The sequence below is a fragment of the Gadus morhua genome, chromosome 9, assembly GCF_902167405.1.
Source record: "Gadus morhua chromosome 9, gadMor3.0, whole genome shotgun sequence".
In the NCBI taxonomy this organism is placed as follows: domain Eukaryota; kingdom Metazoa; phylum Chordata; class Actinopteri; order Gadiformes; family Gadidae; genus Gadus; species Gadus morhua.
In genome coordinates, this window is record NC_044056.1 from 24,078,574 (window position 1) to 24,096,477 (window position 17,904).

General features: G+C 44.8%; 1 protein-coding gene across 1 annotated transcript in view; it reads right to left on the reverse strand.

Annotated features, from left to right (window-relative positions):
• Window positions 1-17,904, reverse strand: part of acot19 (acyl-CoA thioesterase 19) — a 38,421-nt gene that overhangs the window by 10,625 nt on the left and 9,892 nt on the right. Inside the window, exons 2-4 of the mRNA XM_030365126.1 lie at window positions 5,741-5,840; window positions 5,449-5,639; window positions 4,210-4,379 (exon numbers count right to left, since the gene is read on the reverse strand). Of these exons, the coding sequence (XP_030220986.1) occupies window positions 4,210-4,379; window positions 5,449-5,639; window positions 5,741-5,840 (461 nt within the window). The remainder of the gene's footprint in view (window positions 1-4,209; window positions 4,380-5,448; window positions 5,640-5,740; window positions 5,841-17,904) is intronic.

The window sequence follows — 17,904 nt, forward strand, 5'->3', positions numbered from 1 at the left end:
TCCCGGGCCACATTGACCAGCTCTGACGGGGGGATCCCGAGGCGTTCCCAGGCCAGTGTTGAGATATAATCTCTCCACCTAGTCCTGGGTCTTCCCCGAGGTCCCCCCCTTCCCACTGGACGTGCCTGAAACACCTCCCAAGGAAGGCGCCCAGTGGGCATCCTTACCAGATACCCGAACCACCTCAGCTGACTCCTTTCCAAGTAAAGGAGCAGCGGCTCTAATCCGAGTTCCTCACGGATGGCTGAGCTTCTCAACCTATCCCTAAGGGAGACGCCAGCCACCCTTCTGAGAAAACTCATCTCGGCCGCTTTATACCCACAATCCGGTCCTTTCGGTCATCACCCAACCCTCATGACCATAGGTGAGGATAGGAACGAAGATCGACCGGTAGATCGAGAGCTTTGCCTTGCGGCTCAGCTCTCTTTTCGTAACAACGGTGCGGTAAAACGAACGCAATACCGCCCCCGCTGCTCCGATTCTCCAGCCAATCTCACGCTCCATAGTAGGCCTACCCTCACTCGCGAACAAGACCCTGAGTATACTTGAACTCCTTCACTTGGGCTAAGGACTAATTTACTACCGGTTTCCTGCTAAGAGTCATGGCCTCAGATTTAGCGGTGCTGATCCTCATCCCAGCCGCTTCACACTCGGCCGCCAGCCGATCCAGTGAGTGCTGAAGGTCACAGGCCGATGATGATCCAATGAGGACCACATCTTCTGCAAAAAGCAGTGACGAGATCCTCAGACCACCGAACTGCAACCCCTCCCCACCACGACTACGCCTCGATATCCTGTCCATGTATATCACAAACAGGATTGGTGACAAGGCGCAGCCCTGGCGGAGACCAGCACCTAGAACGAAACTGACTGGCTGCCGAGGACGCGAATGTATTTTTATTTATTTTTTAAAGCAACCTCTTGCCTGCAGAGCAAGCGTCTCTATCGATTGGGCCACGGCCACGTATATTTACTAATATATATCTATATGACGCTACAACTAACAACAAATGAGAGGAGAACTCCTCAAAGCAGATCTGTGCTGGCTGAACTGATTTGGTCTGCTTCTCTTGTTCTGCGATTGGGCGCAAACACTTCAAATGCATTGGCTGAGAGAAAAGAAGGGCGGAGATTATTAGCATACTAGAGGAACGCCGTATTTTACGGCGTTGTGATGTGCACAAAAGCGCCGTATTTTACGCGCGTTTTGATGTTCAAAACGGCGCTTTTTACGCTCTCTTGAAAGGCTCAATTGCGGCGCAAAAAGCGGCGCTTTTTTGCGCATGACGGCGTAATATACGCCGTTTTTCTACATTTTACGCGCGTATTTTACGGCGTAATGAAGGTGATACGCGTCTAAATGATGCCGCTTTCTGGCGGGGATGGCTTGCCATACTTCGCGGTGGTGGTGTCTCGTGGCAGCGGGCGGCGGGCAGCGGGGCTCAACGATGGCTGAGGTAACCCCCACTACAGTCTCGTTGTGGAAATATGAGAGACGTCAGAGAACCAACGTGTTATGTGCCATAACACCAACAGCAGAGCTGTTTTCCAAATAACAAAGAAGTGTACAACACTTGCGTTACAGTGTGTGTAATCACACACACACACACACACATGTGGCGCTTGCAAGGTCTTAGCTCATTGTCTTATTGGCGGGCCAAATTCTCTGGCCAGGCAAGGCAGAGGAAGGGGAGGTAGCTTGGCCCCTTACCCTGCGTTCACACCAAAAGATGCAAAAAGTTGCTGCACAGCAAGATCCCATTCAAAGTGAATGTAGAGACGCGTTGCAGGTTTGCTGCCGGAGCACTTGCTGCCGAGAAAACCGGCGGCAAATTTTGATTTGCGGCACGGCAAAATTTGATCGGCGGGCGCGTTCACGTATTCTGCGGCGCGACAAATGCTGCTCGAGTTTAAATATTTCAACTTTTCGGCAGAAAACGCGTGATGACAGCCAATCAGCGTTCAACAGCGTTGCCACTGAGGCGTTGCCACTGAGTGACATGCCGTAACAGCCAATTAGTGTTACTCCCTTGGAGTGACCTAGAGTTCACTACCGTTACATTTATTTAGTAACTCGAAAAAACCCACAAATCAGCATTCTGTGGTTGTGTTTACAGTTAAACTAAACTATGAGTATGCTAAAGGGCTAGAATAACAACCCCAAACAAAACGCAGTTGGGTGCCAGGCAGCACCAGCCTTCCAGGCTCCGAATGGTCTCATGAACCCATAAACGACGGGCATTCCGACGTCTCTCCCTCTTCCACAACAGGTAAAGACATGCAATGCTCGTAATGTCGGCCATGGTTGTGAATGAATTCAGAAGCACCGCGGGCAAAACTTGCCGTGCCGCGAAACTTCCCGCGCTGCAAAACTGCGGCGCTGCGCCGCAAAACTTGATTTGCTGCGCCGCAAAACTTCAGCGACAACGCGTTCGGGCAGCAAATGCATCTTTTGGTGTGAACGCAGGGTTATGACGACGTATGGGGCCACATTCCAAATCAGCGCGCTTGAGCTTCCATTTTTTCAAAGGCAAGCAGGATACCTAGTGCTCGTTTTACACCGAACGCAAGTTTGAGCCACTGGGGGACAATAGGCATGCTAGGGAAACTAATATTAATGTTAGAAAACCTCATAAAGTGCGATTTTCATGCCATGGGACCTTTAACAGAGTAAAAATTGTGTCACTCTGTAAAGTATTGTGTGTATTTGTTATATTTATTTTGGAAATAATGTAATTTTCTCTGAGGCTAACTTTAGTTATCGCTAAGGCAAACATTGGTTACCTCTGGGGGTAACTTTAGCTATCTCTGAGGCTGACTTTAGTAATCTCTGAGGCTAGCGTTATTTATCTCTGGGCAGTGGCGGCTGGTGGTAAAATTTGTGGGTGTGGCACAGTAATGGAGGGGGGGTCTGGGCAGTGGCCATAAAGTAGGTCTGTAATGTCACACTCGCTCAAGAAGAAAAGAAAACAGAAAAATATCTCTCTTGGAAACAGGGTTTTACAAAGAATGTCCCGTATGCCCCTAACAACTTTATACAGTTAGGTGAAAATAACAAAGAAATGTTCACCAACACTTACTGAGATCCAAACAGAATGTTTTTCAAATGAAAATATATATTTTGGTGTTTAAGTTTCTCTTATTGGCGTAGATCTGAAGGAACTTCCTGTAGCATTACATAAAAGCGTCTACTGAATGACAGAATGTCTTACATTGTTGTTGCTCCAAAAGAAAATGTTGAATTTGGTCGATTTGATTTCCTGTATTCTGGTGCATTTTGTGGATGAACAAAATAATTCAGATTCATAGCCTACATATCCTGACTTCCAGGGCCTGGACAAGCTTACACTGCATATACAGACCTACTTTATGGCCATTCCACCAGTCACTCCTATTTGTCCCATGGTTGGTCTATTTCAAATGCAGTTAGAAAAATATGGGACAGTTGCTTAATTTGTTTATATGCAACCGGCCAAAAGACTAAATTAATAGGTTACTTACTTGCTTCTTTTAAGTATAACATTGCTTGGTATATCCAATTCCTCCACTGAAATGTACGGAAACTAAGTGCTTTTACAACTCTCTGCTAGTTATCTATCTATCTCTTCTCTGCACGTAGTTGTGTTTCTCGAATGCTGCTGAGGGAGGTAGCCTATTTGATTGATCGCTGAATTGTCCAATCATGTGGTGTTTAAAAAAATATGAAAAACAATGCCATTGGTCTGGGCGCACAAAATTGCGACCTGGAGTCGAATTTTCATGCACCAATGAAAACCTGTCTCTGCTTGATAGACAGCAAAAAGTTTGCGAGCTCACTTCATCGTTACCGGTGACCCTGACTTGAAGGAGGGCATTCTCTCGAATGACCCATAACAAGCCTAGCCCAAAGAATTGCTGCTCCGACGCAGTTAAATGGTTGCTGGCAAGGCCTATTTATGGTGATTTATTCCGGATTTTTCATGGTTTATTCATCATAGTTGGCAGATTTATTCTAGTGAATATTTCACGGAGGGGCGGAGGCTGGAGCCCTAGCGCCCTCTATTTACCCACCGCCACGGTCACTGAGGCTAACGTTAATTATCTCTATGGCTAACGTTAGTTATCTCTGTGGCTAACGTTAGTTATCTCTGAGGCAGACTTTAGTTATCTCTGAGGCTAACTTTAGTTATCTTTGAGGCTAAAGTTAGTTATCTTCAAGACTAACGTTACCTGGAAGTAGTCGTTGCCCACATGGTATTCACCCCCTGCTGTCCTCCTGGGGTTCAGGTAGTTGAGGGCGAGGGTCACGAAGCCATGTGACGCCAGCAGCACTGCACGGGCCTCCGGCAGACTCCTGCCACCGCCTGGCAGGTCCAGCACCGCAGGAAACTGCCCCGGACCTCCAAGGGGAAACAGCGATTATATTTGCACACTAAGTGCTACGGAAGCTCATTTGCATTCACATGCGTAAAATCAAAGATCCTATCCTTATCTCATAATAACGAGATACTTATCTCGTAATTATGAGATTATTTGCTTGTTATTATGAGATTCTATCTCATAATTATGAGATACTATATTGTAATTAGGAGATAATTATCTCCTAATTATGAGATAACGTGACATTATTTTTTACTCATGTGAATGCAATGAGCTTCCTTAAAGTGCAGTATAATAATAATTGTAATAATTAAATTAATTAGACATATATTTCATGGCGGTCAAGGTCACCTTGCATCAAATAAAATCTGTTAGAATACTACTTACTGGTACTTTGTTGTTAATTGTATAATTAACAAAGTACCAGTAAGAAGATATCAGTAGATTAAACAACACAAAAAGCAATGGAGAATAACATAAAAAATTGATATTCAAATGTAAAGTAGGTGAAGTTGATGAAGTTAAAGTTGGTAAGCTTGTTAGATGTAGGGTTAATAGAGCAGTCTTGAATTCTGTAAGGGAGTCCAGTGGAAGTTGAGGGGGGAAGAAGTTCAGAAGTGTGGTTGCAGCATAGGAGAAGGTCATAGCACCCCTTGTGACGAGGTTGATGGCTTGAAGTGCCAGTAATGCATCCCTAATGCAGCAAATCATGGCAGACAAACGACTGCTTTTTAAACAGATTTAAAGGGTCAACATGATTAATATTAAAGGAGTTACCTTTAATAGGTTTTCAAACCATCATAACGATCTATCCTGGCTTCACTAAAAAATCAGTTAGCAATAGAATTGGGAAAACTAACTTACTTACCGTCTTTTTCTCAGGTGTCCCTACAAATTCTGCCGCCAAAGAGCAGAATTTGTACAAAAAAGTACACAGTGGCAATGTAGCACTATAACCGTGAATCACCATATGTACCATGTGCAACATGTACATTAAAACTATTATCACAAAGACCAAAGGGCTCTATTGTTATTTTTATATTTGTTGGAGGGGCATTCACCAAAAGGCTGTCCATTTTCAGTTCCTACCTGGAGGCAAGAAGAGGGTTCCGGTGACCCCACCCTCTGTGAGCTCCACCCTGCGGACCCCGGGGGCCATGTACCAGCGCTCCACCACCCTGCTAGCTAGAGGCAGCCTCTCTGTGAAGGAGTCGCTCAGGAAGCCCTGGTGCAGGGAGATGGTCACCAGCATGGGCGTCCCAGTGTCCTTCTTCCTGAACCTGAGGGGATTGTACATGCCATGGTTGACATATAAAGAAGATCCATTGTAAATATAAACACTGTTTGTATAGATACTCTACATAGTGTGCATGATGTGAACCTGAGGCTGGGTCTGCTCCCTGGAACTGGCCGGAGGCTCCACAGCAGGCCCATGGGCTCGTGACCACTGTAGGTCCCGCCCAGACACACATCTTCACTCACTAAAACATACACACACACACACACAGTACACACATCAACACAAACTACTAATACACACACACACACACCTATTCAAACACAAGTACACACACACACACACACACATATATGTCCCCACATACTAGAACACACAAACACACACACACACACACTACACCCCAAAACCACTTTTGCTGTGGGAAGTGTTTATCCATTAAGTACATCAAATCCCTTTAATCCATAGGTTAAATGGATGAAAATACAAAGCACGAAGTGCCGTTGCACTGGGCCCCCACCCCAGTCCCACTTAATACCTAATAATGAGAACCAAGTTTATATATCAGTCATGCAATGATATTAACTTATGCTTCTTGTTATAATGTGGACACTACATCATTTAAGAAAAACGATTGAATACATTGAGTATTATACAATGTTTTTATTTCTTATTAGCTTGATAGAAAGGCTTCAATTAAGGGCAACTCTATCCGTTATCATTGGCACAATACATTAGCAATTTTAGTCAAGATGACCAGCATTATTTGTTCCGTGCGGGGCTGCAATAACAACTGGAATAAAAGACAGGTGTCCTTGCAACAAAACTTTGTTGTACACGGGAAAACCAGGGCAGAATGTTGTGGGGCAACCTTCAATCTTCATCCTCCGCCATCCAGCGATTAGGACCGGCGTTTGTGGCTAAAGGCGCTCAATTTGAAGAACCCTCCAATAAAACCCTACTCTGTTATTTTCATTTTGTGGACAGCAGACCATCAGACCAACACCCATACCCCGAGAAATGGTTGGGATATGTTATTCCTCCGGCGAAAAAGGCTTGTCGGATGCTTGTGAGGCTCCAATATAAGATAACATTTTAGCACCAACAGCTATCAATTTCGCTAGTCGTTAGCCAGCTAGCGTCTAATGAGTATGATCGGCATTTACCCGTAACTATGCCTTGGCTTGACCTCAATAAAGGAACAGCTTTACAAGATAAGATCAGTTCGAGGCTTTCTAATTTGATGTCCAGGACTGGTTATGTTGAAAGGCAGCAAAATGATTAACCTTATCGTTGATAACTTACTGATGTCTGATGCTGTTATTTCTACAGAACCCTCAACCAGCTCTGCAATCCAGGAGACTGATGGGATGACACACTGTAATGCTTCTACACACGGGAAGTATACATTCATGGAAGATCACATCTATGCTGCTGTCAGTGACTCACTCCATTGTCCTCTCCTTCATGACCAGGCAACAGTGTCCTGAACAACATCTTGTACATACCGAACTTCTCCGGAATGATCGGCTGTGTCTACTGTACACTGGGTTGTCAGTGGATGCCTTTGAGGCTTTATCCGACGACCTTGAAAGAAGGATGCAGCATCTCTCAGCTACATCCCAAGGATCAACTGTTGATGACCCTGATGGACCTCCGGCTGAACCTATTGCAGGACGGCATCGCAGAGAGGTTCAGAGTGTCTCAGGCCCCGTCCACACGAAGCCGAAACGGGCGAAACCGTTACGGTTCGATCTATCCGGTTTCGAAGTATCTCCGTACAGACGAAGCCAAGCGAAACCGGATAGATCTGTAGAAACGTTGTAGTAAACATTCCAGGCCCATAAGGGGCGCTGCTTCTGGTACACAAATCCAGAAGAAGAAGAGGCGAGCATGCGCATAAAGGCTGCCCCCCTAACCACTAACAACACAAACAAACAGCTCTTCTACGATGGCGAACTAGATTCTCAATAAATAATGGCTTAGCAACCCAACAAGGGACATGATATGCTGCAGAACGATTACAAGCTTGTAGTCCGCCATCATCTTTTTTGTTGTGATTTCTGAGACTCCGCGGGCTTAAGAGCCATTGGCTAGGAGGTCGAGTGGTGGGGCGATGACGTCATGGTTTGCGGTTTCAGTCGGTTTCAGGCGTCCACACGAAACCAAAACGAAACCGGATAGATTTGAAACCACCTCCGAGGGTGGTTTCAGAAGTTTGCGGTTTCGGTCAGCGGATTCGCCGGCTTCGTGTGGACGGAAGGCCGAACCGTACAAGACCTTTGCGGTTTCGCCATGAAATCGGCTTTGTGTGGACTGGGCCTCAGTCTGTGGTCCGTAGGATAATCTCTCTGTGGCTGGACTTCATGGAGGAGAAGATGAGGTGCTATGATCCATGGCTGCCCAGGGAGACGATCCAGGCAACGATGCCACAGAGCTTTAAGGAACATTATCCATTAACCACATGCGTAATCTACTGTTCTGAGACCCCTCTTCAGAAGGCTCACAATCTGGAGGCGAGTCTAAAGCCCAGTTCAGACCAAAGATTCACCTTGCAACGGCTTGCAACTCGCAACTCCTTGCAACGCCTTGCAACGCCTTGCAACGAGACGGGCTGCGACGTTCTAAAACTGGGCAGTTCACACTGGCTGCAACGGGCTGCGACGCTAGGTGGTTTCCATAGCAACTGTGAACGCTCTGGCACATGCTGAGAGCCGCAACAACATCATCATTTGCGTAGGTTAGGTTAGATTAGTTAGGTTTGCGATTAGTTAGGTTTGCAATTAGTTTTATTTTTATTTTACTTGAGAGTAGGCTAGAGTTACTATGTCTTGTCATTCTCCACTACATCTGCATTGGAGTAAATAGCTGGAGCTTACAGTTAGTTTAGTTTACCCGTTGTTGGATACATTGCATTTTCCGGTCATTTGTCGTCCTCATATCTGTATGTGCACACAATTATTCATGTCTGTGATCATCACAGAGTCCACAAGCAGCAGGTCGCAATTCCCGATGGGTCACAATTCATGACAGCAGACGGTCGAAATCTGCGACCACACTGTAAATGCGGGGAAAATGAGTCAAACTCCAACCAAATGTTTTCAGGTCATTTGTCGTCCTCATATTTGTATTTGGACACAATTATTCATGTCTGCGATCATCACAGAGTCCACAAGCAGCAGGTCGCAATCCCCGATGGGTCACAATTCATGACAGCAGACCGTCGAAATCTGCGACCACACTGTAAATGCGGGGAAAATGAGTCAATCCCCAACCAAGTGTTTTCAGGTCATTTGTCGTCCTCATATCTGTATTTGGACAAAATTATTCGTGTCTGCGATCATCACAGAGTCCACAAGCAACGCAGGTCGCAATCAACGATGCCACAATCAATCTAGCGCTCCGTCGAATTCTGCGCCCACACTGTAAATGCAGGAAAAATGAGACAAACAACCCCAACCAAATCTTTTCAGGTCATTTGTCGTCCTCATATCTGTATTTGGACACAATTATTCGTCGTAGAATTCTGCAAGATTAAAAGTGCAAATACATCAACAAAATACGACAGTACGGTACCGGGACGGAGTAAGGCCGTGACGTACAAGTTGTTCTGTGCTGTGATTGGCTGAAGAAATCGCCGCGTTCTAAAACTGGACCTTGCGATTTGACATGTTCAATCTCTGCCGACTCCTTGCAACGCCTTGCGACGCCTTGCAACGACCCGTTCACCGCGCCCCTGCGACGTTCTAAAACCGTCTCGTTGCAAGCCGTTGCAAGCCGTTGCAAGGTGAATCTTTGGTCTGAACTGGGCTTTAGTCATTACTATGGACATAATACAATCAAGTTCCTCATAGCTATTGCACCATGTGGTTTGATTATGTTCATCTCTCCATCATATGGTGGGACATGCAGTGACAAGTTCATCACAGCCAACTCAAGGTTTCTAGAGTATCTGCGTCCAGGTGATGAGGTGATGGCTGACCGAGGATTTGTTATCCAAGATCTTCTGTTTGAACGTAAAGTCAAGCTCGTCCTGCCAGCTTTAACCAGAAGAGGCCTTCCCTTGTCTGAAGAAGACACCACCAACACCAAAGGCAGAACGGTTATCCAAATAACAAGGAAGTGTACAACATTTGCATTACAGTCCTGGAGCTCTATATCTAAATAATATCATATAATACATAGATATCTATATCATATGATACATATTATCACGGCCAAAAGCTGTGTGCGCCTCTAGGCGATATTATGAATCACAAACGACTTTGTCGGGTTCTAGCCGCAAGTTTTAGCCACTGGGGGACCATAGGCAGGCTAGGGGAACTCATATTTATGTTAGAAAACCTCATAAAGTGAGATTTTCATGTCATGGGACCTTTAAAATGTTTCTATTGTTTATTTTGTTCATTTTTACAAATCTATACCAAACTTTAACTTATATCTGTATTTTTATACACTAACGTGATGTCTTTGTCAGAGAGGGTCAATAAAATAAACTTGACGAGGCATTTACTAAATCCTTTAATGATTGAGTTAATGCTTTGACATAATACTAAAAACTAATTACAGTAAAAACAATAGCCAATAATATGTACAAATAGTAGTTAAAATATGTACAAGTAGTTAAGTAGTATAAAGTAATCATTTGCATAACTGCATATAACGCTCACAGAGCAACAGGCGACCTTCATTATACTCGTCTGAAACAAAAAGAAGCATGTCTCTGAAATAGAATGCTCTTAGTATTGGTGTGCTGGACTGACTGGGGTTGACTGTAGCTTTCAAAAATAGATATTCCTCGTTCTTGGAATGCGAAACACGACCGACCTTTCTGTCTGACTATGTTTCATGAACAATAAGCATATGAACATCTATTGGCAAAACTGAACTAAGAAGGTGGGGTAGACTGCCCAAACCTCCTACTGAGTGTTGGGGTTTATTCTGCCCCGTAGGAACCACCCAGTCTTACCCGGGGTACCTGCTATTTAACCACAAAGTCCTTCAGGTACCCTGGGGTTTGTCTCTCTCTTGCAGGGTAGCGTGCCGGACGCTCAGGACTGCCTGGCTGAACTGGGCCCCGCTCTGTTTGATCTGGAGTCACTGGCTGACCAGTGGGTTGCTCCGGCTCCGGTAGGATGGTCTGCGCTGCTGGCGCCACTGGAGTAGTGACGAGGTGATTTCGATTGCGGCGCAGGACCCAAGTTCCAAATCAATCTCTGTCGCTTCGTCTGCTCCTCCTTTTTGAGTTTGGTTGTGTCAGTCCAGCCAGGGTTCAGAGATGACAGAGTGACCGTAACTGTTGTTCTGAGCTGCCGGCCCATAGACAGCTGTGCTGGACTGTATCCATTGGCGAGTGGGGTGGCTCTGTAAGCCATGAGGGCTAAATAAGGGTCTTTTTCCTTCTGGAGGAGGTCTTTAACTGTACGCACAGCGCGTTCCGCCTCTCCATTTCTCTGAGCGTTTCTTGGGCTGGACGTTGTGTGTGTGAACCCCCACAGTGTAGCGAACCTAGTGAAGTATTCAGACCCGGTCCATTGTCTGTCATGACCTCAGACGGTATGCCATGCCTGGCGAAGATGGACTTGCAATGTTCCACTACTGCTACTGAGGTTGTTGATGTCAGTTTAGCTACTTCAATGAAATGGGAAAAATAATCAATCACCAATAGGTACTGGTTATCATTCCACTGAAACAAGTCAGCACCCACCTTTTCCCATGGTCTGTCAGGGAACTTTGTAGGAAGCAGTGGCTCTCTGGGGTTGACTCTTTCCTTGGCACATGTGTCGCAGCCCTCAACCACTTTCTGAAGCTGTGTACACAGTCCCGGCACCAGACAGATTGTTTGGCTCTTTCACAACACTTTACTATGCCTTGGTGTTCTGCGTGCAGTTTCTGAAGTATGTCTGTCTGTAGTGGCTCGGGAATAACTAGCCTACTTCCTTCTAGTAGTAAGCCGTTCTCCACTGATAGCTCCTCCTGGACCTGTGTGTATGGAAGGTAAGCTCTGTCTATTGTGGATTTGTCTGGCCAGCCCTGACTACAGTACCCTTTCACTTGGCTCAGTATTTCATCACGTTCTTGGTGTTCCCTTATTTCTTGTAGCCTCTTTTCTGTAGCCGGGAGGGTTGACATGACCATGTTGACATACAGGTTGACTTCCTTCTCCTGCTCCGGCTGCCCTCTGTCCCTAAACGGCGCCCTTGACAGCACATCCGCCGTTGCCAACTTCTTGCCGGCCACATGGGAGATGGAGTAGCAGAAAGCCATCAGCCTCATTCTGAGTCTTTGAATGCGTAGGGGGAGCTCATCCAGGCTCTTTGAACCTAGTAACGGAACCAGAGGCTTGTGGTCCGTTTCCACATGGAACCTGATGCCCACCAGAAAGTCTGAGAAACGCTCGCACGCCCATGTGATTGCTAAAGCCTCTTTCTCAATCTGGGCGTACCTTTTCTCAGTGTCTGTGAGTGATCTGGAGCTATATGCGACTGGCTTGAGGTGGCCCTCCTCCTGTCTCTGGAGTAGCACAGCTCCTAGTCCAAACGATGACGCGTCAGCTGAGACGACCGTCTCCACCTTTGTGTTGTAGAGCACCAGCCCTGGTGGTGAGCTCAGCTCCTCTTTGATGTTATTGAATGCTCTTTGTTGATCATGCCCCCACTGAAACATGTTCTGCTTCTTCAACAGGTCCCGGAGTGGCTGTGTCTTCTCTGCTAGATGAGGTAAGTACTTCCCCAGGTGATTCACCATTCCGAGGAACCGTCTCACTCCGCTCACGTCGTCCGGCTCCTCCATGTCTGTCACTGCTCTCACTTTGTTAGGATCTGCTCTCACGCCGGCTGCATCTATGATCTGTCCGAGAAATTTAAGTAGGCTTTTTGAGAATTCACATTTCTCACCACTCAGTGTGACGCCTGCCGTTTGCAGCCTCCCCAACACCGCCAGCAGTCGTGTGTCGTGCTGGGCCTGTGTGTCTCCGTACACAAGCACGTCGTCCATTTGGCACAGGACGCCGTCAAGTCCCTCCAGTATCTGGGACATTCTTTTCTGGTAATGTTCAGGTGCAGAGGATATGCCAAAGCAGAGGCGATTAAAGCAAAACCTCCCAAAGGGAGTGAGGAATGTTGTGAGGAGGGCGGACTCCTTGGCAAAGGGAATTTGCCAAAACCCTGAGTTAGCATCGATCCTTGCCTGGCTTCGGCACAGTGACCATTCCGGCGCACCAGTCTGTGGGTTGTTCAACCCTTGATATCACCCCTATCTCTTCCATACGTGAGAGTTCCATCTTCACCTTAGACATGAGAGGCAGCGGGATTCGACGTGGGGTTGATATGGAGGATGGTTTGGCGTCTGCTTTAAGCTCTATCTTGTATTCCCCCTCCATCTTGCCTAGCCCTTTGAACAGTTTGGGGAACTGCTCCTTGACTCTCTCGACTGAATCCAGTGCCACTGTGTCTACTCTAGCCACTAGCCCAAGTGCCTGAATAGCTGGACGTCCCAGCAGGCTAAACTTCAGACCTGGGACTACATACACTGATTATTATCACGCAAGCCTACAACCAGTCTGTCCCGAATCATTTCATCATGCAGCTGCCCATAGCCACAGTGCTCTGCCAAATAGTGGAGTGAAGTGATAAAACTGTCCACCGTCTCCCCTTGTTCCTCCTGTCTCTGGTTGAATTTGGCACGCTCAAAAATAACATTTCTCCTCACCACGAAATGTCCCTCCGTCTTCTGCTTCACAGTGATGTACTCGCTTGCTTCTTTCCCCGTCATACGAAGTGAAGTGACAATGTCTTCCGCGTCATCCCCCATAGTATAGATTAAAGTGTTCACCTGGTTCTCCTCCGACTGAAGCTCCAGACCCGATGCAATCCGAAATCTCTCAAACCTCCGAAACCACTTGGGCCACTCTTCCGGCTTTGTGAAGTCAAACTTGCCTGGCGGAGGAATCTGGAAGCGCTACATTTTAGTTTCCCAACTGCCGCAAACGTTAGCTATGCTAAAAACGTATAAAACTCAAAAGTGACTAAAACGGACGTGAGTTCTCTCCAGTTAGTTTGGCTGAACCAAATCTCATGTTCACCCTAACTGAGTTACCTAAGTCTTTTGACACCATGTAGAGTTAGGTAGTTGTAACTCGGACATAAGTGGGGAGAGAGGTTTCCAGCGTGTGCTCTTGAAGCATGACTTTATTCCACTGCTTGTTTACAACCTCTCCCGCCTAACCACCAGGGGGCGACATCACATCCTGTGTCCTATAAATCCATTAACACTACACTTTCCACTATGTAAATATTGATAAGCCTTGGTTTCTCCTGAAAATTTTCATGGCCGACCCATCGACGCCCACCGACAGCACAAAATTATTAAAAATATCCCCATATGACACCTGAGGCCACCGCCGCATGTCATCCACCCACTCGGTGGAGTTCATTAACCTCGGATGACGAAGTACAATCCCTCCATCCGAACTTTTGACATGGTTTTTTGTCTCTACCCACGTTAGCCTCTCCATCTTAATTCACCGGGTATTTCAATGTAGCTATCTAGCTGTAGCTAGCCGACCGTAAGTTTCAAAACAAAGCGGAAGACAAACACATTTAAAAAGGGGCGTGGCGGAATAAGGTGGAAAAGCCCATACATATATATATATTAATGATGCCCTACGGCAGCGTCTAGAACGTCACCATAGGCCGCCATCTTACCACAGTAAAGCTTTCTGGTGGACTCTGTTGTAGTGGACGTAAGTAAGTGATCTGCACAAACGCTAATACTCTTATCTCGCTGAAATCTTGACGGATTTACAAACGGTTTGGTTTCTTACAAACGTTATGAACGTGGTTATAATTCTGGATGCTTCAACATGTTTAAATTGCAGCTTTTCTCTTCGAAAAACGACTTCATCGTGCAGCTTAGTTGTGTATCACGGGTAGGCTACTAGCTACCCAGTAATTTTACATTGATGGGAGAGGCAGAATTGCTATTTTCAATATAATTTAAGTTGAACATGATTAAACTGAAGTTGCACATGATTTCCAATCGGGTTTGTTGGTCTTACATTATGAATTCTACAGGAAAATGCTGACAAGTGAAGATGCCAGACTTTTGTGCAGCCTACGGATGCGTTAATCTGCGAACTCTCGAAACGAGAACACGTGGGATCACCTTTCCCCTGTAGGATATTACAATATTATGACTTTTATTTTTTAGGATAATCGTTAGTTACTTACTGGAAGTATATACAATACAGGTCCTGTTACACAGGAACAGCGGGGCTAGTATGACATAATAGTATTGCTAGATTGTTGTTGACACAAGGCTTTTTAGAATATTTTTGTTAACACAATCACTGAATGGAATTTTGGACACATTTTTATGGTTTTTTGTGTGGCTAATCTTAAATACTGATTGAAAATGTTGACAATAATTAATATATATGGTTGCATTTCTCACTTTTTTATGGTTTCAAACCTATGGTGACATCATGCCTCCAGTGTGTCTTGAACAGCTACAAAGGTTGCACATATTATATTCATATTTTATCGTATTTGTCTAAATGCATACTTGACTGTAGATAGATTTGAGTGAAGTTACCAACACAATAGATTGCTGAGTTTTAGTAGCCCATATATTGATTTAACATAAATAACATGAATACCTTGTGCATGTGTGTATTTATTGCACCTATCTGTTCTGTTTAATGTTCTTTTCATATGAAAACACATGGTTATAATTACATAAATACATCTCTGTACAGGGTGGGGATTTCAACATGCAGCCTTTCTTGATGTATATTTTTAAAGGGAAATCTTGTACCTATTTTAGAACATTATTCTATTTTTCTTAGAATCTAACAATTATTCATAAGTATGTACTGTCATACCTACATCTCTGACGTTTATAACAAACCAAACCGTTTGAAAATCGGTTAGAAATTTAGCAAGTTATGGTTATTTAACAAGTACATGAATCACTACCAACACAATGTTATTGGTGAGCAGCTTACTGTGGTAAGATGGCCGCCAGTGGTGACGTTCGACGCCATTGGCCAGCCCCGCGGACGAGGCATCTAGTTAATATAATTATATATCTATGGATGGGACTCTCTAAATCGACGCCACTTCGCCCTTGGCGGGACTTTACGTCCTATGTCACTCGCTATGGGTGTGCATGTTTGCACGTAGTCGTCACTCGCGATGGGTGTGCATGTGAGAAAGGTTTTGGCTTTTAGTGTCTATGGGTTGGTAATAACGGTTCTGATGATTTTTCTGATGGAAAAGTGGTCTTTTATTTCCATAATCTTTGTTCAGTGAATGCATAAACCCGTTTGTTAGTTAGCAGTTAAACAAAATGCGATCTCTTTGTTTACAGATACCAACGACCAACGTTTGAAGACTGATGATTGGGGGTTCGATTCCCAAGTGATGCAAGGTTTTTTCTTTCATTTTGGACTGCACACACATCGCGAGTGACGGATACTCGCACAATGTACACACATCACTGTGTGAGAAAGAGGTATTGAACCCCCAACTCACATGCGGGACGGGACGCAACCAAGGAGTCAGTTGGTCAAAAAGCAGGAGTCGGCTCAGAGAGTTGAAGGTTGCAAAAATGGTGCCGGTTTATTTACAGTACCCAAAAAGTACAAAAAGATGACACAAAAGAATACAGCCTCTCGGCAAGCTGTTGCATATCAAATGCCCGACAAGTACAAAAAGATCACACTAAAGAATACAGCCTCTCGGCAAGCTGTTGCATATCAAATGCCCGAAACCTTTTTCCCCTCCCATGTCTCCGCATTAAATAGGCCTACCAATCAGGGCCGATTGGGAGAAACCACTGGGATAGGTGACACATCAATATCACATGATCAATCAAACACCACAAAACAATAACCCCAACACTATATGTTCATCAAACGATGCATACCAATATATACACACACACACCCACAACAGTCTTTTTTTTTTTTTATAACTTTGTTTATTGGAGCACATCACATCAAACAATATAAATCTTGTAAGTTACATGTGTGACCATCAATGTTTTTTTTTTTTTTTTAAACAAACACACATTAAGGAAAAAATAAAATGAAAAACAAGACAGTATTAACAATAGTACTAATAATAAATGAAAACAAAACAGAAAACCCACCCTATATCCCACCCCAAGCTGGTTCACCTTTCTCCATCAATGTATCCAATAAATTGCACCTGTGCATTGACACTGTTGCAACAGTACAGCAGAAAAAATAATAATAATAATGAATATACAAATATATATATACATATACAGTAGTCTATCTAAGAGGTAGGGGTCATGGCCACATTATCAAAATATGAGAGGAGAGGCTGCCATGTAGTGTAGAATTTCCCACTCGACCCTCTAAGCGAAAATTTGATCTTTTCTAGCTTAAGGAATGACATTAAATCAGTCTCCCAGGACTTATCTGACGGGGGTTTTGGTGACTTCCAGTGTAGAAGGATACATCTGCGGGCAATCAGAGAGGCAAATGCTAAAACATTTAGCTTCCGTTTGCTAAACTCAGAGTAGTTAAGAGGGACACCGAAGATAGCAATGAGTGGACAGGGAGTGATATCTATATCTAGAACCTTAGATATAATCTTGAAAAAGTTCTTCCAGAATCCCGTTAGCTTAGAACACAGCCAGAATGTATGGGCTAGGACGGGACAAAGGCACATCTATTACAGGCATCGCTGGTGCCAGGGAAAAACTTTGCTAATTTGGCCTTACTGAAATGTATTCTGTTTAGTACTTTGTACTGTATTAAGTTAAGACGGGCGCAGGATGAGGAATAGTTCACTTGTAACTTTGCCCTGACCCACCAGGAGTCTTCAAATTGGATCCCTAGCTCATTTTCCAATTCCTGTCTAATTTTGATGAGCGGAGAGGGGTTTGATTGAAGGATACACATGTACAACTTGGATAACCTCCCCTTCAGGCTTTCAGTAAGTCCGCAGGCAGAAATGGGAACGTGCTGCAATGGTCTTTAACAAAACTGCGTAGCTGAAGATAGCGGAAGAAGTTGCTTTGGGTCAATCCATGCTTATCTGACAGACTCTTAAAGTCAACAAATGTTCCATCTACAAACAGATCTCGGAATGATGCGATACCTTTCCTCTTCCAAAGTGTAAATGCAGAATCAAGTTTGGAAGGTAAGAAAGTATGATTATAGCAAAGTGGACCAAGGAGGACGAAATTATTTAGTTTGAAGTGTTTGCGGAACTGTGTCCATATTTTCAAGGTTGACAGGATTACAGGGTTTGAAGTAAAATTTGTGGCTGAGA